At 36.4% G+C, this 18,229-nt stretch overlaps 3 protein-coding genes across 4 annotated transcripts in view; 1 reads left to right on the top strand and 2 right to left on the bottom strand.

Moving 5' to 3' along the window:
* ATPsynD (ATP synthase, subunit D) overlaps positions 1-18,229 on the bottom strand; it is a 121,045-nt gene that overhangs the window by 31,900 nt on the left and 70,916 nt on the right. The gene's annotated exons all lie outside the window — the stretch shown is intronic.
* Positions 2,007-7,639, top strand: LOC143914733 (xylose isomerase-like). The gene is made up of 8 exons (XM_077435037.1): positions 2,007-2,094; positions 2,159-2,308; positions 2,374-2,653; positions 3,972-4,391; positions 4,463-4,553; positions 4,623-4,790; positions 6,314-6,399; positions 6,465-7,639. The coding sequence occupies exons 1-8, from the start codon at positions 2,007-2,009 to the stop codon at positions 6,562-6,564; spliced, it is 1,383 nt and encodes a 460-aa protein (XP_077291163.1). The 3' UTR covers positions 6,565-7,639.
* Positions 7,631-16,790, bottom strand: l(2)k01209 (uridine-cytidine kinase-like lethal (2) k01209). Of its 2 annotated transcripts, none has more exons than XM_077434054.1 (13): positions 16,573-16,790; positions 15,230-15,357; positions 14,860-15,036; positions 14,679-14,785; positions 13,981-14,151; positions 13,767-13,903; positions 11,077-11,263; positions 10,801-10,890; positions 10,568-10,727; positions 9,252-9,397; positions 8,981-9,178; positions 8,756-8,900; positions 7,631-8,355 (listed from the first exon to the last, which is right to left on the bottom strand). In XM_077434054.1, exons 1-12 carry the CDS (start codon positions 16,611-16,613, stop codon positions 8,784-8,786), a joined length of 1,659 nt encoding a protein of 552 aa, XP_077290180.1. In that variant the 5' UTR covers positions 16,614-16,790; the 3' UTR covers positions 7,631-8,355; positions 8,756-8,783. The 2 variants fall into 2 exon arrangements, with proteins under 2 accessions (XP_077290180.1, XP_077290179.1); XM_077434053.1 differs by having other exon boundaries at positions 7,632-8,355; positions 8,744-8,900.

Raw genomic sequence — 18,229 nt, 5'->3', positions numbered from 1 at the left:
GGTTCTCAATTGAATATTCGCCCGATTTTAGTCTATAAGAATAACACTGAGCAACAAAAAAAATTACCAGAGCGGAGACTAACCAATCTTTACTAAGTTTGGCCCATTGAATTTATTTAACTTGCAGTTACCGCTTGAGTTAGTACGTTTAGATAAAAAAAAAAAATATTGAGATAGGAAACCGATCCTTATACATAAACGTGGTGATATAAAAAAAAGTCAAATAAATGCAAAATAGCAAGGAGAAAAAATCCGTAAAAAAATATATATTTTTGATTTTTAAAATTAGCTAGACAATTAATTATAAGTATTTTAAATCAGTGAAATATCACAATCAATAGGAAAAACATCCGACTATTGATTCCAATACTCATTTTGAGCACAGCAATACTAGATTTTGAGTTAAAGACAGCAAAAGCCAAAAAACTGTAAAAATCGCGCATTTTTTTAAACGCTCACATCTCGTAAACGATCACCAACCAACAAAAATCATTCTCATTTTCGAATTCAGTGGGTCAAAGTTAGTAAAGATTGGTTAGTCTCCGCTCTGGTAACTCAAAAACGTGATTTTATGTTGCTCAGTGTAATTTATCGAAAATTCGTAAAATATTCATTTATACATACTATTTCGAATGAAATTTGAAAAAGAGGACACTTGAGCAATATACATATCTAAGTAGTCATTTTTTCTATCAATGTACCCGAGTGACCGTGCCGATTCTGTTCCAACTGGTTCCCGGAAAGATGACCTAAGCGAGGTACGCACCCTCGATAGATCCGCTATTGTAAGTGCACTCTAGAAAAACTCGCCCAAGCGAAGTCCACTGTCATTTTGGATAGTTGCACTTAAAGATTACCACACTATTGTGTATCCCACTAATAGCCTTACTTTTATATTGTTTTTTTTCTTTTCTGTTATATTTTTGATCATTGTGGCGCATTAAGAATTCCTGTAATGCTACAATGGTCCAAACTTTAAATAAATAAATATCAGCCAAATATCATCTTATCATGTCCCTACTTTAGGGGGTTGGGGATGATCAAGGCTCTGGTCCAGTGGCTCAGCATTTGGGGTACCCAGACTGATTAAAATATATTACGTTAAGAGTTCGATTATTTTTGTTTTTACTTGTTGATTTCTCGGTGGTGCATTTTTTACTAGCCTCTTCTTATTTATACCTGCTATGACCGATAATTGTTCGTCGTACGCTGGCCTATATTTTTTGTTCTCAAAAGCTTATCTCAAAACAGGTCTTTAATAAGGATGCAAACACATTCTCGGTCAATTGTAATATTTTTAATTCTTTTGGAAGAAGTTAAGGTAAGGTGGCTGAGCAATGGATATGTTTTTGTTAGACATTGAGAGCTATTGCCTGAAATAAGAACATTTTTAATTAAGAGAAAGGATAATAATGCGACCTCTCTTCAAAAAGGAATGGTTCCATTCCTTTGGAAACAAATATTGAATCAATTTAACAAGACAATGACATTTTCCAATAACCCTTGAATATACTATTTCAACTTTGGTTATTTCACACTAAGATATGTAGTGTGAAAAAGCACATTCATATTTCAATTACAATCAAGTTTTGATTGAATTATATAAAGCTTAAACCAAATAAAACTATGCAACTTGTTGCTAATTTGGATGTCAGTATTTAGGCAGTCCAAATTTTCATCACTATGTCCTCTGGGATAAGCTTTAAAAGTCCTTGCGTTACAACAAATTTACCTGGTGGGTCAGATAATTTTACATGTCAATTAACATGAATGTCAGATAAATCATGTTATGAATCTCAGAACCGCCCAACAAAAATGAAAAGATACTCTATTAAACTAAGTACATAAATAGAACCATAATATATCACATTTCACACCCTGACAGAATGAAAACGAGTTTTTATTGTTATAATTTTACACTACAAAGCTCATATAGGTCGAGGTTCAAATCATACACGTATATATATAGGGATTCACAACACTAAGGCTAGCTAGTTTTATTTATGATGGCGATGTTCTCCCAGCCAAGTACCAAGCGCCAGAAAACGGCAAAGGACTCGACGAGGATGACGGAGACGACGGAACACTTCCCAGGTTTCAGTCAATACACACTTAACCATACTTTAAACGTGCATACATATTATTTATATTTTGTCAGGAATAAGTAAAATAGAATACAAGGGAAGTTCGGCACCATACGACGATACACTATGCTACCGATATTACAATGCAAACGAAAGAATCAACGGTCGCACCATGGAGGATTGGATCAAACCCGCCGTATCGTTCACCGCATTCAAATACAATGGCAAGTTTATTTATAATTTGACATATTGCTGAAAAGGCTGTGTAATGATAAATATTCGTATACAGGTAATGATGCACATGGCAAGCCGACGTTCCAACGTAACTGGAATGACAATAGCTTCACCAATGAAAATTACAAACGCACGATAAGTGCTGCATTTGAATTTTGCTCCAAGCTCGGAATCAAGTATTGGACGGCTTTCGACAGCGATCTGATGCCGGACGCCGACTTTTACGAGGAACTAAACGTGCATTTTGAAGACGTCTGCGATTTCATTCAAGACTTGCAGCAGAAATCGTTCGCAAAGCCGCTCTGGATCGCTCCGGATCTTCATTCGAATCCAAGGTCAACAGTTTTGATTGTTATATTCTTCTTCTTCTTGTTAATGCCTTGTCCGCATCCGGACCACCTCGTCGATTATTTGAAGATATCCGCATTGGTCTTCAGCGGCTCGGAACAGCTCTCATATCGGTCCACATGTGCATGTTTCAAAGTCAAGATAACTTTTTCCTGCCAATCCATTTTTTTCCTTCTATTTTCCCCATGGTTATCAAACGGAGAAATTCGTATTTTGGACCCCGTATCATGTGTCCGAGGTACTCCATCTTTCTCCGCTCGATGACAGAAACGAGTTCCCTGCCTCTCCCCCATCATGCCGAGGACAGCTTCGTTTGATATCTCGTTGGTCCACGGAATCTTCAGCATACGCCTATAGACCCACATTTCAAAAGATTCGATGCGGCCGATCATCTTGGTCTTCAGAATCCACGTCTCACATCCGTGTAGTAATACTGTCCGGACGTAGCTCTTCGCGAATCTCAACCGCGTATGAAGATTGAGATGCTTGTTTGTAAGCGCCACCTTCATTTTTACAAATGCTTTTCTAGCTATCTCGATGCGGATTCTTAGATCTTCACCTGGGTCCATCTCTTCATTCAGCCAGGTACCCAGGTATTTGAATCTTTTTACTCTTTCTATCACCTCTCCATCCAAGGTTAGATTCCCGGTGTCTGTTTGCATTCTATCTACTATCATAAATTTTGTCTTCTTTAGATTTATGCGCAGACCTCTTCGATTGCTTTCTTGATGTACACGGTCTAGAGATGTTTGCAGGTCTGCTAAATTTTCAGCGACTAGTGCCGTGTCATCAGCATATCTTATATTGGTGATCGTCTCGCCGCCCACCTTGATGCCCTCCGCCTCTTGGAGAGCATAGTGGAGGATGGATTCGGTGTAGGTGTTAAAAAGAGTAGGTGATAGGATGCATCCTTGCCTGACGCCCCGTTCTATAGGAATCTCATCAGTGAATTGATCATCGACACGTACTACTGCAGTCGGATTCCAATAAATATTTCGTAGCAATCTGACATCTCTGTCATCCAGGCCAATATTTTTTAATGTTTCCATCAGGCGAGTGTGTTGGACACGGTCAAAGGCCTTTTCAAAGTCTATAAAGCAGATGTGCACAGGTTTACGGACTTCTCTGCATCTTTGGAGTAGTGTTTTCATACAGAAAAGGGCCTCTCGGGTACCCAAGCCTTGTCTGAACCCAAACTGCTCTCTGCTAATCCTTAGTAGGATCTTCAATGTGTGATTGTTATATAGCCATTGTTATATAGCATACGAATAAATCGGGAGATAATTTGTCTGTTTAAAATCATAGATTTGCTTCTGGAGCCGGAACAAGCTGCGATGCAAATGTGATGATGCAAGCCAGCCACCGAGTAAAGAAATGTCTGGAGATTGCTCAGAAATTAAATGCTGAAAGTTTCCTCGTTTCAAGTCCGAGGGAAGGCTACGGTATCGTTTTAAATACTGACGTACAGAAAGAACTCAAACATTTTGCTCGCCTGCTAAAAATGTCTTCCGACTACAAAGACCGCTTAGGTTTCCGAGGACAATTGTTACTCGAACCCTACACGAACTTCAAACATTCAAAACAAACGAAGAATAATCAACATAACACTACAATGTCTTATATTTACGATCCGATCAGCAGCGTGTGTTTTTTAAAGCATTATAATCTTGATCGGCAGTATAAGATCGTCACTGATTTTGGACATCAGTTGTATATGAGCTCTGCGTAAGTCTAATGTGAAATATAAAAGGTTTTTCTGAAAATAATTTACAATAAAACAAACTGTTTTGTTGCAGATACAATGCCGTTGGTTCGATTGAATTGAATGATAGCAACAAACTTAATCTAAAAGAGGCAGTTTTGCTTATGAAGAGTTTTATGGAAAATGTAAGGCAATGAAATACGCATCTTCATATACATATGTAAACTGTTTAAAATATATGCACTGATTTACAGAGTGGATATCAACCGGGTGGAATAAATTTAAAATTAACACCCACAAGAGACTCTGTTGATTATAAAGACGTGTTCATAATGTACATCCACTACATCGATATGCTAGCGAAAGGTCTCAGAATCAGTGCGAAAATGCTACAAGATCAAACTTTCACAAAGAACATTCAGGTAGAATTTTATAAATATAATGTAATGTTACTAGGGATTGAGTCGTCAAATTTCGTTTACCGGTAAATGGTAAATAACTTCTCTATTACTGGTTTTTACCAGTAAATTACGTGGATTAGATAACTGTTTAGGTCTGTTACCAAGAGTTGGCGCGAACAAATGCTTGTCTAGGTGCATAGCATGCTGTTACACTGCATTCAATAATAAAAAGACGCTCTGTCCCTTTCGCGCGCTTCTGTGTGAGTATGAGAACGCGCCAACTTTCAGTAACAGACCTGTATGTGGTTACTTTACCTAAAAACGTTAACCTATGTATGTATGTACATAGATTGAACCGGAGATATATACAAATAAATAAACGTAGACAAATAAATCTCGGATGAAAAATTTCATATAAATACATAAAGTCAAAATCGAAAATCTTCGTTTACCATGCATACATATGAAAAACGGTTGGTATATATATATCAGTGGCGTGCGGTAAAACTCTCTCTTCCCCCGTCGTACATCCTCACTTACTTTGCGCGAGCAGGATACAAGAGTAACAGGCTTTTCCTCCCGTATCCTGCGTGCGCACATTAAACAAGGCTGTATGACAAAAAGAGAGATAATTTCACCGCATGCCACTGATATATATTATATATACATAGTACCGTATACCGTGCACCCTTTTTTATCTTTCGATTTTCGATCTTTGCCTTCCGATATTTGCTTTTTCGATCTTTTGACTTTCGGTACCGTGAGGTAGACCCACATTTATTACGACTTGGTTGGACTGTGTTGCCACTCTTAAACATACATCAGTATAGCCACTATTACGAATGCATCAGTGGACAAACTAACAGAAGGCTCGCTACTTTCTTAAGCTTATAATATGCCAAACAGCCAAACATCATATTTACATATGTACAATAAAGTGACGTTCGGAATGGTAATAGCGTGCACGCGTCAGCGTTGTAATATATCGTTTATTTATTATTATTAAATGTAGGCCATTGTGGCGCATTAGGTTCTTTCTGTAATGCCACAATGGTCCAAAACTATAAATAATTCGGTAAACGGACTATTTCGCACACGAAAATCGCGAATACGGAATATCTGGCATTCGAATTCTCGTTAGTGTGATAGTTCGCGTACGTCTCTCTCGGTGGGTGGATTTTTCGAGTGCCAGATATTGTGTGATAAAGATTTTATCATCATGTATGAAATAGTCACCGAACCATAGTAATCGTATTAGAGCAAGTAGCGGGAATCAGGAAAGCGGTGTTGTCAGTCGTAAAAATTGATGTTTAGACTAAAAACATCATTTCGCTCAACATTTTTGTCATTTTGGACATTTAATACTGAAAATACACAAATTCCAGACTACCCAATCCACTATACGTTATTTGCAACGATTTTGAATGCAATATTTTGCCTGTTTGTGTTCCTAATTCACGATAAAATAATTTTCGGTAATTTCCGATTTACCGGTAAATCGATAGTGCAATCCCTAAATGTTACTTTATTGAATGTTTTTTCAGCAACGTTACTCATCATACTACAGTGGATTCGGATCTCGCCTCAGCAATGGAGAGGCCACTTTAGAAGAGTGCGAAGATCAGTTCAGGTAATTACTGTTTAAACCGATCAGTTTTCATTTGAATAATAATATTCATCATAAAATAATTTCAGGAAACTTCACGGCCAATATACCGACAACGTAACATCAGGTCGAAGCGAGCATTGGGAGGCAGTCTTCGAAAACTTTATAAGTTCTTGTAAATTAAATTAGCACGTATTCTATGTAAATACATATTAAAGTCTATTCATACTAGCATAGCATGTAACCAGCAACACGAAAAGTATTCCTTGTTACGTTTTATATGAACACATCCATGTCTAAAGTGGCATAGACGTAACAGCAGCAGCTGACGAAATCTATTAATACTATACAGCAGTACATGTCACCGGAACGTATCAGACAAAACCTATATTTTGTGGAAATGTTCACGCACGAAGTGACGTCATAGTAGCGAGTGCACTCATACCAACGAAAGTGCGTATGCGCATATGAATATTTTCGGAAAAGTCGTATTGTGACAACAGTGCCGGCCTTAGACCCTATGGCGCCCTCGGGCAATTTTTCTAAGCGCCTCTAGAAAAAAAATATAAAAAATGGGTTACCATCGTCCTTTTACCGGGCCCAGGTGGAGCTAAAAATAAATAAATAAAATGATATTTCAGAAATTAGCTTTCGGTGCCTTTATTTCAGCAAAATCTTTAATCAAAGTTGAAAACTCAAGATTTTCAGCGATATCATTTTCACTAGACCGAGTTCCAAAACTGGAAAGTCTATTTTGTGACATTGTAGACCAAAGTTAAGTTTTAATTAATTCATGTTTCAAAAACTACGTTCACCACTCGCTACAGTTTCAGGCAGTGTCGGGAAAAATTCGCTTAGCAACCCAAATGTTCGGATATAATTCTTGTAAATTATGCTATTTTACAAAATTTAATACAATTTTGAAAGAAAATCTTTTCAATTAATAAGCGTTCACCCAATGAATATAATTTTCTGAGTACAAATGTTTGAGCTTAGAAAGTAGAGGCGCCTTTGTTTTAAATATTAAAGCGTCTTCGGCGCATCGAGCGGCGCCCCAATTTAATTAAGCCGATTTTACCGTGCTTTTGGCCAAAACCTGCCCGAACGTACGGTGCTGTATATTATGAATAGAAACTGTCGTTTACGTGAGCTGCTGCAACCGTGAACTGCTGGATGGTATGATTAGACCTTTATTGTGTACGGGTTTTTATATTGTAGCGTTTTCACATTGAAGAATTTAAATAAAACGGGAGTTGTAATTATTAAAATATTTATTTTTAGCAAAAAAAAAAAAAAAACACCATTAACCAACTAATGGGTGTGAGAATAAAATCACATTGCATTTTTAGCGCACACGTCTATATGCGTATACGACCATTTAATAAATAACAAAGCTTAACATCTTACAAATTTCGTCAATTGGCTTAAGCCAGCGGCACTCGACATTTTCCATGACTGTTGGTCAATTTTCAAATAGTTCTCGAAGGATCACGTCATCGTTCGAAAAGTCATGATTCCACTATCGAAAGACACTGAATGTGGTTCGCAGTTTGAGCACCGCTGGTCTAATCAAATGATACGTTTAAACATCCACGTCTACTGAGAAACTATTATAATATAAAAGCGCAATAAACCGCCAGAAAAAGTTCAGTCTATCGAATTGTAATAGTTTAACAGTATTTAACCGCTTAGCTGCCCAAAGCGCCTTAAGGCGCAAACAGCCGTATCTATTATACGCTCAGCGCGTCGGCTGGGCGTCTAAGCGGTTAAACAGATACGTAATAATAATACATTCAGCGTATATTTTCCATTAATCGAGTCCATTCATTAATAAAAGTTCATTCGAAACAATTTAAAAAAAAATCATTTAACCAGATCTAAGAAACACGTATTCAAACAATTTGTATAAAAATTATCTATACAGTATATGTACATGTATAATGTGGGTTTGGTGCAAACGATCGAAAAGCGCCAGATAGACTGAACCACAGATTAACTGGATGGCTGCTTTAAACGCAATTCTCGACTTCACCAATGATAGATTGCACATCAGATGACGAGTGACCTTTCCATGTGCACAGATGCAATTATTAAAATTGAGTTGGATCTTTCTGGCGAGTTTAATAAGGCAAAATTCGGAACTAAAGTATCAGAAGCACAGAACGTATACAGGGTAGGTATGTCGGGACTTTGGGTAGATTTCGCTTAGTGTAAGTGCGAGCAGTGCGCACGCATAAGGTACACGTGTCGTTAATCTGTGGTTCAGTCTATCTGGCGCTTGTCGATCGTTTGCACCGCATCGGTATAATGTATAATAATTTTACAAACTATGACTAATCGGTTCAAACATATTCGAATATTCGAGAACAAACAAACAGACTTATTATTTTTTTGCACATAAGTTTTGACTAATAATCTTCAGCGGGCTCGGTACCGAAATATCTGTCTCCGAAGTTTCCGATTCCTGGCAATACGTAAAACTTTTCATTTATTTCCGGATCCAAAGCCGACGTCACTATTTTCACCTACGCACACAAGTAAACAATTCGTAAATACACAGAATTCCAACGAACAATTCCAACGAATCTACCGATAAAGTACTCACTTTGGGGAACGCGTACGCTATCGAATGCACGCCGATTTCAGCCATCAGCAACGACACGATGGAGATGTGTTCTTCGGGTACGTCGTGATCCAACAGAACTCGTATCGCCATCATGGCTGCAGCACCCGTGGCCACCGTCGCGTCCATCAAGATGACTCGGTAGTCTTTGATATCTTTAGGAAGCCTCAAATAGTACAACTGAAAGATACATTTCAATTATTTAAACCGTCGAGAATTTCACAACTTTTTACATTTAAAGTCATCGACAAACCTCTGGTTCTCCTGTGAGTTGGTTGGTTTGAATTAAAATCTTTCCGATCCTTATATCTTTGCATACGTCGCAGACAGCCTGTTCCATAGTTTCACCAGCTCGTAATATTGACACTCCACATATTCTTTTCGCACTGCTTTTTTTACCTTTTAAATATTACAATGAAATAATATAAAGGCAAGTATATTTATCTCTATAGAAATTGTTAATATAAATAAAAAAAATCATACAAACAAGTTCACACAGTATTTTCGATACAAATTGAGCGCAAATGTAGGGAGACTTATACAAGACAAAAATTCTACTTCCGGTTATCGGATTTTGTTCGAAATTTTTATATTATTTAAAATCACTATAATTATTATACACATTAAATATCAAGAAAATAAAAATAATTAAAAAGTTCAAAATAAAATAATGAAATATTGTTCTAAAAAAAATAATACTTCCGGTTTACGAATTCTGACCAAAATCTAATCAGCTCTAAGTTAGTACATAAAGAATACAAATATAAATTTCCAGCTTGATACGTTCAGGGGTGTGGAAAGAATCGTGGTCACAGTATTTTTTCCTTTTCTAAGAGGAAAAAATCCCACTTCCAGTTTATTAAATTTAGTGATTTTTTTGTATTGTCATTACAAGAATTATACTTGAATTTTTTCGTGAAGAGCACACATGTTTGAGGGGTCGAAAAAAGTAGTGGATGAAAAATCGAACAAGAGTAAACTGCCACTTCCGATAGGCGGATGCTTACCAAATTTTATACACAACTTGGTATTAAGCTTAAAAGTCTAGATATGAAATTTCAGTTCAATAAACCAAAAGGTTTCTGAGAAAAGCATAAAAAACCTCGATTCTCTAGAGTAAAAGTACTACTTCCGGTTCAAATAAAAATATTTAAAAAATATAAGGTTATAAAGATTATTTTTATTACATGTAAAAAAAATTCAGTCCAATTCAGTTTGCAGCTTGGGAGATAATTGAATTCAAAAACTAAAAAAAAAAAAGAGGACACTTATGTATAAGGGGAGGTACCATTTCCGGTCAACTCAAAAATTTGATAAAAATTTAAGTCGTACCGATAAGAATTTCAGTAACCGATACTAAGTTTCAGTCCGATAGGACTAACGGTGTTCAAAAAATCCCCAAAACACACAACACATTTGTCCTAGATCATGAAAACGTGATCAGTGATCGATTCTGAGTTCGAATCAGTCAAAATCTCGAATCACAAAACTTCATCTATTGTTACTACGTACATAGATAAAGTAAATACAACCATGCAGCAATCCTTCATTGATTATGTACATACATACCTTGATAAGGAAATCCTTGCGGCGTGTCTACAATGATATCTTGGAACGGAAGTAACGAAAGCGCATATTCTATAACGAGCCTTATAAGGCGCTTCGAATAAAATATAAATTCATCACGGGGTGTATCCTTATTCCTAATAAAAGTGTGCAAACCCCTAACCTATAAAAAAAAATCAAAAATTACATTTGAATACCCCAAAGACAAAATTAAACAAAAAATTAAATAAACAAACCTGAGGAGTCACTGGTAACAAATAAATAGAATCAGGCAATGGTTGACCCATGTGGGCGTGAGCCAGCTCTTCCCTCAACTTAAAACCACGCTATATACGGAAACAATAACACAATTACTTCACTCACATATACAAACAACAGATAAAAACGATATGTATCCATTCCACGGTTCGACAAATCCATAAATTTACAATGAACGATATTGAAAATAGCATTTCCTCGTACGATACAAGTATTTGTCGTACTGTGGAAAAGCACGAGACGTGTTTACATACCGATTGCAATTGCGTGTGAACATGTTGAACTATGAGTTGTATAGCGACACTGTTTTCCCCTCCTCTAGGTACTATAATGTCGGCGTGGATCATCGACGGAGCTATATAGTTGCAATAGGCCGGTTTGACCATTTGCATATACTGTTTTAGTACACCGTCCAGATCTCTACCTCTTTGCGAAATGTCTCTGAAAGCGAAACAACAACACTGGCAATTATTAAACAGCACAAACTGTATGGAAATATCATATACGGTAATTGAAATTGTTCGTATATTTCTACATATAAGAGCAAACTGACTTAATCCTCTGGCTGGCAAGCGGCGATGTATCGTTGTTAGCAGTTTAGCCCAAGACTGTCAATCTTGTTCATTTCGTCACTATTATTAAAAGGATGATAGTTTTTCTAAGAATTGAGTAGGAGCCGTCGGTTCAGTGTGCATTTTCAAATGTATTGGGTACTGATAGTAAGTTACTATAAGCTTAGTACTCGACGGATGGAAAGGTGGTACAACAAGCAGAAGAAAGATTTCTAATATAAGATTCGCAGACGACACAACGCTAATGGTCAGCAATTAGAATGTAATGGCAGAGTAAGCACCTGTGTCTAGAGACAAATAAAAATCCTCTTCATTGACATATTCAAGTCTCTCATAAAGTCTAATGCTTTAACCGTTTGCCCGCGGCCGTCTTCTATGGAAGCTTTGCGCGACATGTCTGTAGTGCGGCTGTCTTCCATAGAATTTCTGAACTTTGCACGGGATTTTGAGCCTTATATGCGCCTATTTCAACTGTTTTAAGGTTCAAAATTGGTTGAATATATTACTGAGAGTTGAATGCCATCTATTCGATTTGTTTAAAATTAATATATACCAGTCGAAATAAGTTTTTTGTGGAACCATACTGAAACCTCGTTTATGTGACGTCACGTCTGTTGAACAATGGCGACGATACGTCTCAATTGTATGAAGAATGATTATTTGACAATTGAGCCAAAACTACGAGATATATTATGTATTTTATTGTTTAAAATAATACTTTATGTGTTGATTAACATATCTGGTTACTTGAGTAAATATTAAAATCTGTATTTAAGGTCGAAAACTCGATTGCCAAATTCGCGAAAAAGGTGCCGCCGTGTACAGGATTTGTTCGCTATATTTATTGCCGCGGGCAACAGGGTTAAAAGACTATGAGGAAGTCAACGATTTTATCTACCTAGGTGCCTTAATCTCAAGAGAAGGAAGATGCCAATCAGAAATCCGTAGAAGAATAGGAATGGCGACAACTGTGATGATCAGCCGGACAAAGTTATGGAAAAACTGTTCAGCCAGCAGTATGGCTCGGTGATTGCGTTTATGTTTAGCACCGAGAGATTACTGGGTTTGATCCCATGCTAATCTCTAATACTAAAGATTAGCAATTCCAAATCGACCGTTTCTTATCTGATAGTTTGCCAATTTGTCTGATTTCATTGTTGAAACGGTTCCTCCATCAAATTGGCAAAAATCATCGTACCCACTGTCACAAACATCTGAATTTGGTTTAATGTACAATATGTAAAAAATTATGTACAAGTCTAAATCCATAAATGTCTCTAATGGATCAATTCATTAATTGTTAATTTAGTGTTCTTGAGCCTCTCGAAATACAGCGATTTATGTAATAAAAATACTGCAATGTTTGTAATTAATTGTCTAGGAAGACGCATTGGGGTTTATCTGTTGGGCCTTTCTGGTATATATGTATATAAAATAATGAGAATAACGAAAAAAGAGAGAAAGGGACATGTAGCAGCATGGACTAGTGATTAGCATATAATGCTTTCGAACAATGTGGTCACGGGTTCGATTCCCACCGGTTGCTGCTGGCCAGACCTTGGATTTGTAACTCCAGGTCGATTGTTTCTTATCAGAGTTTGCCAATTTATCTGATTTTCATTGAAACGGTTCCAATAAATTGGCAACCTTTATTCATTTCTCGCAATTTTCGAGTTTTTGGCATCTCGAATTTCGCTGGTTCGTACAAAAATGCTGCAAATTTGTTCATAAAAGTATTTATAATTGATATTTCTTGATCTGTATAGTACACTCGTCGCATTGGAGCGATCTGTAAGATGAGTGTATTGTTTGAATAGAACAAAAATACTAGATACCATCGAAATGTGGTGGGGATTCGGATGCTGATCATCTCCACCCTCAAAGAGCCGACAGTCCTGGAGAAACTCTTCACAAAATGCAGGTGAAGGATTCTTTCCTACTTTGACCATATTGCCAGGAATAATGTGGAGAGTGTAGAGAATCTGGTAGTCACCAGAAAACTAGAGGACAGTCTCCCATAAGATGGTCAAACCAAATTAAAGAACTGATGGGATCGTCCCTAAACGCTACTTTCAACTTGGCACAGGACCAGTTGGAGTGGAGATGCATCGTTCACCGGATTTCAGTGGATATCAATGACCATGATGGTCAACATTGAGCAAACGAGGAAGAAGAAGTAACTTGGATATATTTCCCAGAATATTGGCACCAAATATTATTCCAAAGTCTGACAATAATCATAAACAACTGACTCATTAGTTCAGGTATGAAAAACCCACCTAACGACTACCTTCCAATTATGACAAGGGCATGCAAAACACTTGAGCAGCCAAACGATTAAGATTAGTATTGAAGCTATGCAAGTTTTATACCGTCTGAGTCTTCTGGCCAGTCTGATATCGGCATCGGTGTCGACGAATATCTTCATGTCCAACATTTTCAACACATCTGCATTGTAAAACGATAGAATACCTTCGAATATAATAACGTTCGCTCCATACATGGTTTTCTAAAATCGACGTTAGCGTAAATGAGAATGCGAATCTGACGAGTTACGGCATCAATTTATACACATGTATAACTTACGGTACGACTCTCTCTAGCGTGGGTCACGTAATTGTATATAGGGACTTCAACTTTCTTGCCCTCTTTAAGTCTTTGCAATACGGTAACTAAAAGATCCATGTCGAAAGCATCCGGATGATCGAAATTGTATTCATTTTGTTCAGCTAAATTGTGTTGTTTTTCATTAAGTACCTGTAAGAATTAAACCACAATTTAAGTTTAAATGTCGGGAATCAAATCAGGCGACAAGTCTGTAGCGCGGCTGTCTTCCATAGAATATCTGAACTTTGCACGGGATTTTGAGCCTTATATGCGCCTATTTCAACTGTTTTAAGGTTCAAAATTGGTTGAACATATTACTGAGAGTTGAATGCCATCTATTCAATTTGCTTAAAATGAATATATACCAGTCAAAATTAGTTTTTTGTAGAACCATACTGAAACCTCGTTTATGTGACGTCACATCTTCATACAATTATGAAGAATGATTATTTGACATTAATCCAAAACTACGAGATATATAATGTATTTTATTGTTTAAAATAATACTTCATGTGTTGATTAACATATCTGGTTACTTGAGTAAATATTAAAATCTGTATTTAAGGTAGAAAACTCGATTGCCAAATTCGCGAAAAGGTGCCGCCGCGTACAGGACTTGTTCGCTATATATTTTTTGCCGCGGGCAAAGGGTTAATATCCAGTGGGTTATTATATACCTTGTAAAACGAGTCCATACTGACAATAGTCACCCATGGAACATCTAACGATTCTATAATCTTTGCAGCCACAGTCGTCTTGCCTGAAGCACTAGCACCACAAATACCTTAAATTACATAATAAATTAAACATAAGCAAAAATCAGACTAGATTTCAAACACTCCCATGTACGTATAATACCTATTAAAAAAGGTTCTACTTGTTGACCGGCCGTGTTATACCACGGAGGTCGACCTGCAGTGTAAATTGTGCGTCGAGCCGCATGCATCACACTCTCCGAGGCCGTTTTCTTACTCGACTGACCCATGGATGTGGTGCGTGGACGACGAGACCGAGGAGACTTCAACGTGCCAGAGCCTACAAATACAAATTAAATATTATAACTAGTGAACGTATTGTGTGTTAAGACAGGCGTCGATTGACTGCTTCAAATTTGGTATCAACGTAATTGAAGCTCGTCCCAAAGATTAATTGGTTGACCTTGATGAGCATTCATTATACGTACGTTTAACGTGACGTATTGTCATAAATAATGGCTACGAATCGAAACCTGTGGACGCGGGCCGGTTGGTTCTTATGTTGGGAACGGTGGTGGGCGATGCTGGAGCTCCGGTGAGGAACTCGTCATCCTCCTGAAGGAATACAGCTTCATATTTGCTCACTAGTTCAGTCACATCGCTGTAAATAAACGAAACAACACAGTCGTTAATTAATTTAATAGTTTTCAATCACATCATTGTATTGTTTGCAAAGGTGAGCTGTGTGAATGATATGGAATATCAATAAAAAAAATATACATACATGCATAGCATATTACTTATTACTTCTCATACTTACTAATTAGAACTGATAATTTTAATACTTAGTTGTAAATAAAATTATCGTATATACAATGAAAGTCTGTTCACTAATATATTGTATGAAATTGAATTATGAATGCAATATTAAGTGCAATTTTTAATGATTGAAGTATTCTTTTATTCAGAAATGATGTTGAAATCGTTAATAAATAATACAAAGCAATGGTATTTAGTAAGTAAATGTATTAAAATTTATTGAAAATGATACTACGTTCATCCACTTGGCTGATTTTCGATGTATGTATTTTAATAAACTAAAATAAACGAAAATTGGCAGTAAAGTCTCTAGTGAATTGTTTATCACACCGATTTCTCGGAGATCAACAGCTTGTGTTTTTTTTTAAATCGAGGATTGATCTTTTTATTGGTCTGATTCCAGCAGATGTATGTATGATATTGAACTATAAAGTATTGTACCTATTCAATAGTATACAAGTATACGTTTGAGTACATTCGAGTAATTGATAAGAGCCTTTGTGATAAGGAGTGCATATAAAAATATAAGCATGTGGTAAAAAATAGCATTATAAAACGAAAATCATTATCTTTATATTTAGAAAATATTGCGATTTTTATTAATTAATTAGGTCAACTGTATAAGGGTAAAATCGTACCAAAAGGTAATGTATTTGCAAATTGTAATTAAAATTTTTAACATGAGGCAATTAAAATTATTATATACTCAAACCTCCCATTCAGAATCATAACATTGCGATTTAACAATCGATTTTTCTGAAATATTCTTATATGATCTAGAAAAAAATTGTGCAATATGTTAAATGTACACCTGTATAGAAATGTGTGAAACATTTGATGTCAATTAAAATGTGCATCGTCAGGTAAATTCGTCGAGTTCGAACACGCGACACGTGAACGCAAAAAACGTGGTCGACATGCGATGACTCAATTGAATGACAGTAAAAATTGCGCGAAAAGTGGTGCACGGGAAATTGAGCTTTAAGTAGGTGGTGATTAGTGTCACGTGCGCGTGCTGAATGTTTACGTTGGAGGTTATGCGTGTGGGGCGGAGCACCTGTCCGAACTGGCCGAGCTGAGCGGGTCCTGTGGATCCATGGCGGAGCGCCTTCGCCCTCGAAACCGCAGACGCGCCCCCAAGGAACCCCCGTCACGCGCTTCGCCCCCTTCAGCCTCTTCCGACTCCAACAGCTGACCGCGCGCTGACACACGCGACAACTACTATTCTTTCGTTCCGATCGTAACGTCATGCACACTCGCGGCCATAACCACTTCTTTGTACGCACTCTTGGGGCCTGGGTGCATTTAGAGATTAGCAATAATGGGAATTTTGACCGAACGGGAAAATACCGGGAACTTTGGGAAAAAACCCGGAAACTTTGGGAAAATTGGAGTTGTTTTACATAAAACTGTATTTTTTTAATTGAGATTGACCAAAATAATACAACATATTTTAGTATATAGGTAATAATTAAAGAAAGCTCACATTAATTTAAACATAAGAGTTTTTATAAAATTATTTGGATGTCAGATATAACATTTATTCATACAATACATTTAATATAATACAAACTTCTCTTTAACATTGAAAATTTTATGTATTTATATTTCAAAAATAGATAAAGGACAGTTTTATACATATATTGCTTAAGCAAACGCTTTATCAAGTTGATGACATTCAGAACCAGTAATATTGTCAAAATATGATTCTATGTATTTGCCTACGTCTTATGCTAGGTAAACGTATAGTCATGAAGATGCAATGCATGAAGATTCAAAAGTAGTGGGCTGATCTATTACATCTACATAAGTTAATAATATCGGTATACATTGAAGGTGGTGTCTCAACTACGTGATTTTTTCTCTATTTTCTTGATATAAAGCGCACATAGATTTATTTATTTAATTTAATTTATTATTTATTGTTTTAAAATAATAATAACAACAATAAAATGACCAGTGTGATCTGACAGGTTGCCCCAAAGCGTCACACCAGATATATGATTAGTTATTTTTGTAGCATTTAGAAAGTTATATTTCGTTTCATAATATCTACATACATACAGCTGCAAACTTCTTACTTGTTCCGGATTCTTAATTATTTTTTTTAAAGTGATTCCAAACTGTTGATTTTGGTCGTACCATTTTCTAATGGGACGAAAATATATATGAATAAATAGAATTATATTTTTGAACGAATGAAACCAAATGACATTAAAAATAATTTATTACATTTGACGAAAAAACCAAAATAATAACTAATAGGCTATTTACGTAAAGCATCCGACTCAAACACAAACCGAAAATTTACAGTACTACAAAATGTCTCGACTTGAAAATCTAATTAATATACTCGTACATATGTATATCCATAACTACAAAACTTTGCAAGCCTTAAATCGAGAAACATGAGTTTTAAAATTGGTGACCTAAGTTAAATTATTTTTTTGTTGAATTATTATACTAACAGTACTTTGTAAATATGTATGTATCAACAAACAATTTAAATTATTTCATCTCATATTTTTAAAAATCACATGAAGGGGGAGGGGTGGCCGGGTCTTAAATTTTAGTGAATTTGCACGAGGAACCGAAATTCCGAGCTAGCCACTGGACTGCTACTGTAGATACATATATAGCCTTATCTATGTACATACATTTGTAATTGAGTGATTGCCCCGGTATTGAAAGGTTGTTTCGTAACAATCCCATTA

This window comes from Arctopsyche grandis, chromosome 7, assembly GCF_051622035.1.
Source record: "Arctopsyche grandis isolate Sample6627 chromosome 7, ASM5162203v2, whole genome shotgun sequence".
NCBI classification, from domain to species: domain Eukaryota; kingdom Metazoa; phylum Arthropoda; class Insecta; order Trichoptera; family Hydropsychidae; genus Arctopsyche; species Arctopsyche grandis.
The sequence above is the reverse complement of the archived record's forward strand: the minus strand, read 5'-3'. Positions and strand labels throughout refer to the sequence as shown.

Excerpts from the sequence above, each read along its gene's own strand:
- LOC143914733 (XM_077435037.1), top strand. The coding sequence starts at position 2,007 with ATGGCGATGTTCTCCCAGCCAAGTACCAAGCGCCAGAAAACGGCAAAG. Across the intron at positions 2,095-2,158 it reads GACGACGGAACACTTCCCAG|GAATAAGTAAAATAGAATAC; the intron begins GTTTCAGTCAAT and ends ATATTTTGTCAG. Across the intron at positions 6,400-6,464 it reads GAGTGCGAAGATCAGTTCAG|GAAACTTCACGGCCAATATA; the intron begins GTAATTACTGTT and ends AAATAATTTCAG.